We start from the raw sequence: 8,859 nt of genomic DNA, 5'->3' as shown, positions 1-8,859 counted from the left end.
GGTGGCCGGGAGCAGCCACTGCACTCCAGTCTGGGCGACAGAGTGTGACTCCAATCCAAAAAAAAAAAAAAAAAAAAAAAAATTTAAAAAAAAGTAAAAGAGGAAGAGGCAGAAATGTCATACACAAGTCTTCATTCCCTCAGAAAAATTTGATTCTTAGCACCTGATATCATTGAAGGTAATGGAGCCAGAAAGGCATCTCTGGTAAAACTTTCTCATGTTTACAATAGCTAGCATAAAGATGACAATTTCTGAGAGTCCCTACCTGGCAGAAGTCCTTCAAATCTTTTCATTTTTATTTATTTTAAAGATGTGGGGTACAATTCAAAATTACATAGATAAGTAGTCATTGTACAGGTAAAGTTTAGGCCTTCCTTTGGTCCCCTCAAAACTTAAGTCTAGCCCTTTCTCCTTTTACAGTTTCTCCAGGATGCTTCTGTAACCAGAATTGCATGATGCAAGGTTTAACAGTGAAGGACATCACATGCTTTGTGTCTATACTACTCGCCTTATTAAGAGGCAACAGCAGCCCAGAGAGAGAAGACCAGCATGACCAAGGACAACAACAGCCACTGGAAGCATAATCATCACCCTTGAAATTGGAAGACTGGGGCTGCTAAATATCTGCATGAGTCTGGAAACATGGAGGATAAACTTCATCAGCAGTGGAGGAAAGGTCCAGGAATCCCCCAGTGTACCTCAGTACCATTACTGTTGCCAATTGTTTAAAGACAGTGTCAGGAACATCCATGGAGGGTCATCAGAATTTGTTAAGTAAACAAATTAACTTGGACTTAACTTTTGGCATTCCAATTCAGAACTTGGTTAATACTCATCTGAATTCACAACTGATTATTTAGTATGTTCCTGATTGAAACTTGCATTTTATTTGCATGTCCAAAACCAATCAGGTAACAATATGTATCACCGGATATCATCTGTGATAGGACATTTGTCTTTGGAGACAATGGGTAAAGGAAGTAAAATTTATACTTATGATGCCTTGTTAAACAAGCCCAATTTTCTTCCACATTAATGAGTAATACTTAACTCTGGTGCTATAAAATTAAATGATTCACTAGGATCACTTAGGATACAGTCAGGTAACTTTGATGGGACAAATTTCTAGCTTCCCTGTTAGAAGATGCTAACATAGAATGCAAAGTCTTCATTCCCTCTTCAAGGTTGAGACTGAGGATAATATGATCTCGACATTGTCCTGGAACTTTCCAAGTCATAGCAATACTACCACCAAAACCAAACCACATTTAATTTTTAAAGCTTTGAAACAAAAGTCCACTTTGGCTTTGAGAGAGTTCAGCTACCAGTTTCTTGGACCCTATGTGGGTATTTCATATGTTCCCATCACCTGGCCCTTCGGTACAAGCACGTGTCTCCGTTCAAATGAAAGCAAGATCGAACTAGAACTAAGCTTTACACCAGAGTTTCCTTTGGTCACCTGGAAAGAAACCGTAGGTATAGTGTGTTATCACACATCCTTGCTTGTTCTTGTTATAGCCATGTTATAGAGAAGGAAATAATACTGTCTAACAGGATGTTTTCTGGTGGGTTTCACTGGTGAATTCATCTTCCTGGCAAGGGATATATTAGATACCCTTGTACACCATCCCCAATAATTCAAATACCATGCTGTGATGGTTAATTTTGTGTCAACTTGACTAGCCACAGTGTGCTCGGATATTTGGTCAAACATTATTCCAGGTGTTACTGTAAGGGTATTTTTGGATGAAACTAACATTTTTTTTTTTTGAGTTGGAGTCTCACTCTGTCACAGACTGGTGTGCAGTAGCCACTCCCAGCCACCACAGCCTCGACCTGCTAGGCTCCAGCGATCCTTCTGCCTTAGCCTTCCAAGTAGCTGGAACTACAGGCGAGCGCTACCACGCCCGGCTGATTTTTTGATTTATTGTAGAGATGAGGTCTCGCCAAATTGCCCAGGCGGGTCTCGAACCCGCGGGTTCAGGCAATCCATTCACCTCAGCCTCCCAAAGGCGCGGGATTACAGGCTGAGTCACCGAGCCTGGCTGAGACTAACATTTAAATTGGTAGACAGAGTAAAGCAGACTGCCCTCCCTAATGGGTGGGCCTCATCCAATCAGTTGAATGCCTGAACAGAACAAAAAGGCTAATCCTCCCTCAGTATGAGAGAGTTCTCCTTCCTAACTGCCCTTGAACTGAGACACTGACTTTTCTCCTGCCTTCAGACACTAGCTTAAACATCAGGTCTTCCTGGATCTCAGGCGTTCAGACTTAGACTGGAACTAAACCACTGGCCGTCCTGATTTTCTAGCTTGCTGATTCACTCTGCAGATCTTGGGACTCGCCTGCCTCCGTAACTGTGAGCCAATTTCTTGTAATAAATCTACACACACACACACACACCTGATTGACTGCTCTGGAGAACCGAGACTATTACACATGCCCAGGTCTTCTCCCTCATTTTCTTTTTTCTTTTTTTCTTTTTTTTTGAGTTGGAGTCTCACTCTGTGGCCCAGACTGGAATGCAGTGGCCGCTCCCAGTCACCGCAGCCTCGACCCGCTGGGCTCCGGTGATCCTTCTGCCTCAGCCTTCCGAGTAGCTGGAACTACAGGCACGCGCTACCCCGCCTGGCTGGTTTTTGATTTATTGTAGAGACGAGGTCTTGCCAAGTTGCCCAGGCAGGTCTTGAACTCGTGGGCTCAGGCAATCACTCACCTCAGCCTCCCAAAGCACGGGATTACAGGCTGGGCCACCGAGCCCAGCTTTCTCCCTCATTTTCAAGGACTCATCCCCCAATCCCAGATCTGCCAGATGAATGCTGTGATGGCCTGAAGCAAAAGTGCAAACACATGACACAGGACTGCACCAGAAAGTCAGACATGATTTGTCAGCCTTTATTAATCAAGAGTGAAGCCAAGTCCTAGAGTTTCCTTTTAAAAAACCCAACCTTGTGTATGGCAAACAATGATTTAATTTTCAATGACTGTTCATTAGATGTTCAATATCACAGAGCAAGAACTGATTGCTTTCCAATCACTTATTCTTCTAAGATTATAACACAGGTGTAAAACAGGTTAAAATAAGATTCACCCCCATGATTTAAAAAATAATTTCAATTGAAAGACATTTCAAACACTATGAATAGAACTCAGAACCACAAGAAGACCTTAAAATATTTTTTACCTTTGAGGTAGCACAATAATGCTGAATTAGATTTATTACGATGAGCTAAAAGAAAAAAAATAAGAAGAATCTACCCTGTGCTCAAGGTGGGCTAAATGGTTTTATGCAAATCTCCCATGAGGTTAGTGATAGTTTTTGTCCTTTTTTTTTTTTTTTAACGTATAAAGATAGCCCTGCAGTGTGTAAAAGGAAACCCATGGAAAGGCTGCTTCCCATAAAATAGACAATAGAATCACTGAGGAACGTCAGCAGTCTAGACAGGAGAACGAGAGGTAATTGTAGTGAAAAACCAAAACAACTAGTATCTTGGCAAGATTGGTTATAAGTGTGTATCATGAACAAAATTTCCAATATCAGCCAACCGAAAATAAAAGATGACATTCATGGGTCTTTTTCTTTTTTCTCTGTGCAAAATATTCTATCACTGTTTCTACATGAGGATTGTTTGTACCCTCTGACACAACATGAAATGCTGTGTGCCCAGGGTGCTACTGGGCACTAGCAGCACCTCTCACTGATTACAATATATATCACTGTAAGTGGAGAATCTGGGCAATCAGAGGATGAACATAACCTCTCTTGGCTGGAGAACCATTTCTTGCCACTTTGCCGCTGAATTCACTCACTAAACTGCTCAAAGAAAAGTTCTACCCTGATTTCTGAGAATCTATAGCAGTTATATATAACACAGTTATACGAAGACTATTGACTAAGAGGACAAGAGCACATGAACCCTTCCTTCAGAGAATTCAACCAAGAGAACAGAGTGGCTGGGATAGGCTAGGGGCCAAAAGGGAGGACAATACTGCAGATTGGACCTGAATGCTCTCAGGAATATTCTCTATCATCCAAAATCAATAGCAAAGCAAGAAAAGAGGGCATGAAGCCTTTACCCATAGAAGATAACAACATAAAACAGTTAACAAAAGGATGTCTTTCCAAGATGTTCCTCCACGAGGTTCAATTATCAATGCAGGGCTTGCCCAGTGTGGACAATGTGGACACCTGAGTCGAACTTGGTCTGCCACCTTTGTCTACCCATGTAGCAAAAAGAATTGGAACATCATCAGGTCCTGGCACCATGATAATGGCTATGTCTATTTCACTCACTGGTCCTTTTCAAGTCTCCTTTCATCAAGCTAGACCCCTTAGGGGTATGTAGTGAGGGTCTGGATTGATGATCCATATGTCTATCAGTAGTTACAGCAGGAGGACTTAAACCTGATCAGTTCTACTCTGTAAAACAGCAAACTTCAGTAAGTTAGGGGTGTCAAGGAGGGATCTGTGAAGGAAAGACTAGACCGTGATGTGTGAGAGGGTAGGATGACAAGGCCCACCCCTAACAAACTGTAGGAGTGACTCTGGCATGGAATTCACAGCCAGCCCTAACTAATGCTGACATGGGGGCTGAGGAGGAGGCATCTGCTCAGTGTTCCAAGTCTTCACAAGGTCTGGGGCTGAACCTCTGTGTCACTTTTGAAGCCCAATGTACCTGTTACCTTTGCAAGAAACAGGTGTAATTCTTGTCTGCTAAAGTGCAAGACCTGCTTTCTGAATTTATTTGATAATAAAGCAATACCATAGAAAAGGAGAACCTCAGGAAAACTTGGATCACCACATGGGCTTTCCCAGTGCTAGTTGCCTATTTTGGAGTATTAATTATAACCTTTCACAATTCTGAGAGGTGCAATGTATGTTACCTAGGGCAGTCTGAAAAAAAGCCCTTCTCCTTTCATTTCATGGAGCATAAGAAAAAAGGAGGAATTAACCAAGCTTGGGTTACCCACTCTGGAAATCTCTTGGTCACAATGTCCATGGCAAAAGCAGAGAACCTAGCCTATATGGACAGTGGAAGGTGACTGCATGGGCTCCATTATGACCTATAATAGGAAAGACTCAAGCCCTAGTATGTAATCTCTTAGGGATTTATTGGGTTATACAAGTTAAAAAGAAAACAAAAAATCATATTAGAAAGGGTCTCTTGGTTTAATATAAATTTGGCTACTATGACATTCAAATTTATCTTTAAGTAAATTTCACACTGCTTCTAAGAGCCCCTGTAGCATCTGATTCTAAGTCATTCTGAAGGAAAAAAAAATTAATTTTGAAATATAGCTAATGGCCGGGCTCGGTGGCTCAGCCTGTAATACCGGCACTTTGGGAGGCTGAGGTGAGTGGACTGCCTGAGCCCGGGTTCGAGACCTGCCTGGGCAACTTGGCGAGACCTCATCTCCACTATAAATCAAAAATAGACGGGCATGGTAGCGCACGCCTGTAGTTCTAGCTACTTGGAAGGCTGAGGTGGAAGGATCGCCAGAGCTCAGCAGGTCGAGGCTGCGGTGGCTGGGAGCGGCCATTGCACTCCAGTCGGGGTGACAGTGAGACTCCAACTCAAAAAAAAAAAAAAAAAAATGAAATATAGCTGTAATTAGGACAATTCACAGGAATTCTACCTGATATAATTAAAAGGCTAAAAAGGTTTTAAATACAAGCTAAATTATCTTCTTCTAGGATTAACAATTGGAACCCCAAGTATGCCAACATCTTAACCAGAAAGGCCTTCACAGCAATTGTATGTAATGGTAAATGATGACAGTTTTAAAAAACTAACAAAGTTGATCTTTAGGGTGAATGCCAGAGTCAGCTGACAAACTCCATATACATGAATATGTTCAAGTGGAATTCCCTAATAGAGAAATTGTTTCCTTTGATTTCAAAAAAATAGCTGCTGCTTCTTTAAAGAGTTTAAAAACTGATGGGTTCAATGGCAAAGCTATGCAACAACTCTGAAATAGAACAGCTCTCTTTATAACCTCTTGCCAGTATACAGCCATTAGCCAGTAGGGGCAGCTGGAAACAAAAGGCAGGAGTTACCCAAGAGTATTTGGGTGGGATAGAGTGATGGCAACTCTCCAGACCCCGGCTCCTCATAAATGGATGGCAATTCATTCATGCAAACTGCACAGAGGTTAAACAAAACAAAACCTACAAAAAAATTTTAAAAACACAAAACCCTCAACCTGGAACGTCTTTCCTTGCTCTCTACTACCAGTAAAATGTGCCAAATCCCAATTTTCTGCTTTAACATGGGTCCCACTGACCAGTCTGCTCTGGGGTGCTGTCCTGCTGGGCCCTGGGCAGGGCCTTTCCCTAAGTATCACTGTGAGTTTGGAGACAACTGTAATGAATGCAGCTGTCAGCAGACAGGACAATGTCATTGGGTTATAGATGTCCATTTCATCTGCTGTCATTTTCCATTATAATACCAAAGGCTGCAATTGTGAACAAATGTGGACTTTTTTAAAGGACAAATGAGGAGATTAAAGGGTACCACATTTTCTCCTTTGAGAAAGACTGAAAGAGGGTGTTTTCAGTTATACAACAGGTTTCTACAGACCTTGTGGTAACTTCCAAAAGCAATAGTAGCAGCAAGAGAAGAAAGGAGGATGTTTACACTTTGGACTTTGTATCAGGCACTTAAATTGTTGGAGAGACATGCCATTCTGAACCAAAGATGTGAAAACTGGGTTGGAGTAATCTTTACGAGTGGTCTAATCAAACGGGCTTTCAGAAGCAAAGTGGAGGTGTTGGTTGAACCTCTGCCCATCCTTTAGTGCTGACTTTCAAATTTTTTAAATGCCCATAACCAGCGCAATGGCAGCGGAGGTGGCAATAACAGGAACGGTTCTGTTGTGTCTGTTTTCTGTGTGTGTTCTGTGGCTGACCGGAAGGTTTTGGTGTCACACTGAGAAGGTTCTGGGGTGTGGCACACCTACTGCCCAGGGTCGATCAGATCCATGCTGGAGCCAAACATCTTCACCAGCTGTTCTTCATAGTGTGAGATGTTTCTCTTCATGATGTCCATGCAGGGCCCCAGAAGCCTTTCAAATGCTTGTACATCCATAGCTGCATTGTTAAAAAGAGGTGAGGAAGAGAATGAATTCCCTAACAATTCAACTTATTTCCCTGAAGAAAACTTTTTCCTAAATATACTCATTTATGTTGGAGGAGATTAGACTTTGGAATACTGGGCACTTAGGAAAAAGGGATACTGGGCACTTAAGAAAAGGGTATTTCTAAATGAACACAGTAGACTATGTCATCTAAGTTCAAGACAGAGTTCAGAAGCACCTGTTCTCCCCACTCCCCCACAGCCCTGGGCACCTGCCTCCTTTACTGCTCTTTACATATGGCCAGAGGGCCTGTATGCCTGTCTTCTCCACAAGCTGTCATTAGTGCTCAGAAATGTTTGCTAAAAGAATACATTCACTCATCTCTTGTTCGTCACACAAACTGTTCAGGTGTAGATGTGAGAGTCAGAGTTGGTGGAATAAGTTAAAGCTCACTGATGTGAAAATATAATACTGCATGTTAGAAAAAAGTATTGACGCATAAGTAATTTCTCTTACCTAAGCATTTGACATGTCCAACTGCATAAGCTGAAGCAGCTCTGGGTTTGTTGGTGACCAGTGCAAGCTCTCCAAAGTACTGCCCCTTACGGCAGCGGGCAATCTCGACCTCCTGGTTCTCGCTATCCTTGTCTGTTTTAGTCTACAGCAGGTAAAGAACATGACCTGGGCTGACTCCACGATCACGGCTGAGCATGTCCAGGTGTCCACGCTCTCATTCCCTTTTCAACACACTCAAACAATTACTGAGGAAATCACTTTGTAAAAACTTTAACTGTAACATGTTCATCTCAGTGGTCTAGCTTAAACAGGGAAGTTGGCTTTTACCTGGGGCTCATTTGAGTCTTTAAAAATTTTAAATAATGAGTAAATATCAAGAGGTAAGGTAGAGATCATTTTCTGTGGAAGATTATATATTTTCCTTCTGGGAAATGTTGACTTTTGAGGCACAGTGTAAAAGGCAAGATCTTTTGCCAATTCTTTCTAAATAATGATAAAAATCTACAAACAAGCTGGGCTCAGTGGCTCAGCCTGTAATCCCGCACCTTTGGGAGGCTGAGGTGAGTGGATTGCCTGAGCCCGCGGGTTTGAGACCTGCCTGGGCAACTTGGCGAAACCTCATCTCTACAGTAAATCAAAAATTAGCCGGGCATGGTAGCACACGCCTGTATTTGCAGCTACTTGGAAGGCTGAGGCGGAAGGATCGCTGGCACCCAGCAGGTGAGGCTGCGGTGGCCGGGAGCAGCCACTGCACTCCAGTCTGGGCGACAGAGTGAGACTTCAACTCAAAAAAAAAACAAAAAAAAACTACAAACATATCACCCTGAATATGCCCAATTTCATCTAAATAATAATTATGCTTCTCTTTGGTAATGAGTCACAACCTGGGCTACTTCTCTCTGATTTGAGGCTGTGCCTCTCTTGGACAACACTTGACAATGACAAAATTTTTCTTTGCATTTTTTTAAATTAAGAAAGGTAGATTTATTAGCTGGGCATGGTGGCTCATCCCTGTAATCCCAGCACTTTGAGAGGAAGAGATGAGAGGATTGCCTGAGCTCAGGGATTCAAGACCAGCCTGAGCAACAGGTTGAGACTTCATCTCTACAATAAATAAAATAAAATAAATCAAGGCTGGGCGTGGTGGCTCATGCCTATAATCCCAGCACTTTGGGAGGTTGAGGTGAGAGGATTGCCTGAGTCTGTGGGTTTGAGACCAGCCTGGGCAACTTGGCAAGACCTTATCTCTACAATAAATAAAAAAAT

General features: G+C 42.4%; 1 protein-coding gene across 6 annotated transcripts in view; it reads right to left on the bottom strand.

Annotated features, from left to right (window-relative positions):
• Positions 1 to 8,859, bottom strand: part of PRKAR2A (protein kinase cAMP-dependent type II regulatory subunit alpha) — a 139,069-nt gene that overhangs the window by 40,356 nt on the left and 89,854 nt on the right. For 3 of the 6 annotated variants that reach the window (XM_021717613.1, XM_021717615.1, XM_021717614.1), the window contains exons 9-10: positions 7,594 to 7,735; positions 5,582 to 7,090 (exon numbers count right to left, since the gene is read on the bottom strand). In XM_021717613.1, the coding sequence (XP_021573288.1) occupies positions 6,957 to 7,090; positions 7,594 to 7,735 (276 nt within the window). In that variant the 3' untranslated portion in view covers positions 5,582 to 6,956. Of the gene's footprint in view, positions 1 to 5,581; positions 7,091 to 7,593; positions 7,736 to 8,859 lie in introns of those variants that run through there. The other 3 variants (XM_008068165.2, XM_008068166.2, XM_008068167.2) reach the window with 2 other exon arrangements.

The sequence above is a fragment of the Carlito syrichta genome, unplaced genomic scaffold (assembly GCF_000164805.1).
Source record: "Carlito syrichta isolate Samal-C Ts95f unplaced genomic scaffold, Tarsius_syrichta-2.0.1 Scaffold309885, whole genome shotgun sequence".
Classification (NCBI taxonomy): Eukaryota; Metazoa; Chordata; class Mammalia; order Primates; family Tarsiidae; genus Carlito; species Carlito syrichta.
This window is presented reverse-complemented; position numbering and strand designations above follow the sequence as displayed.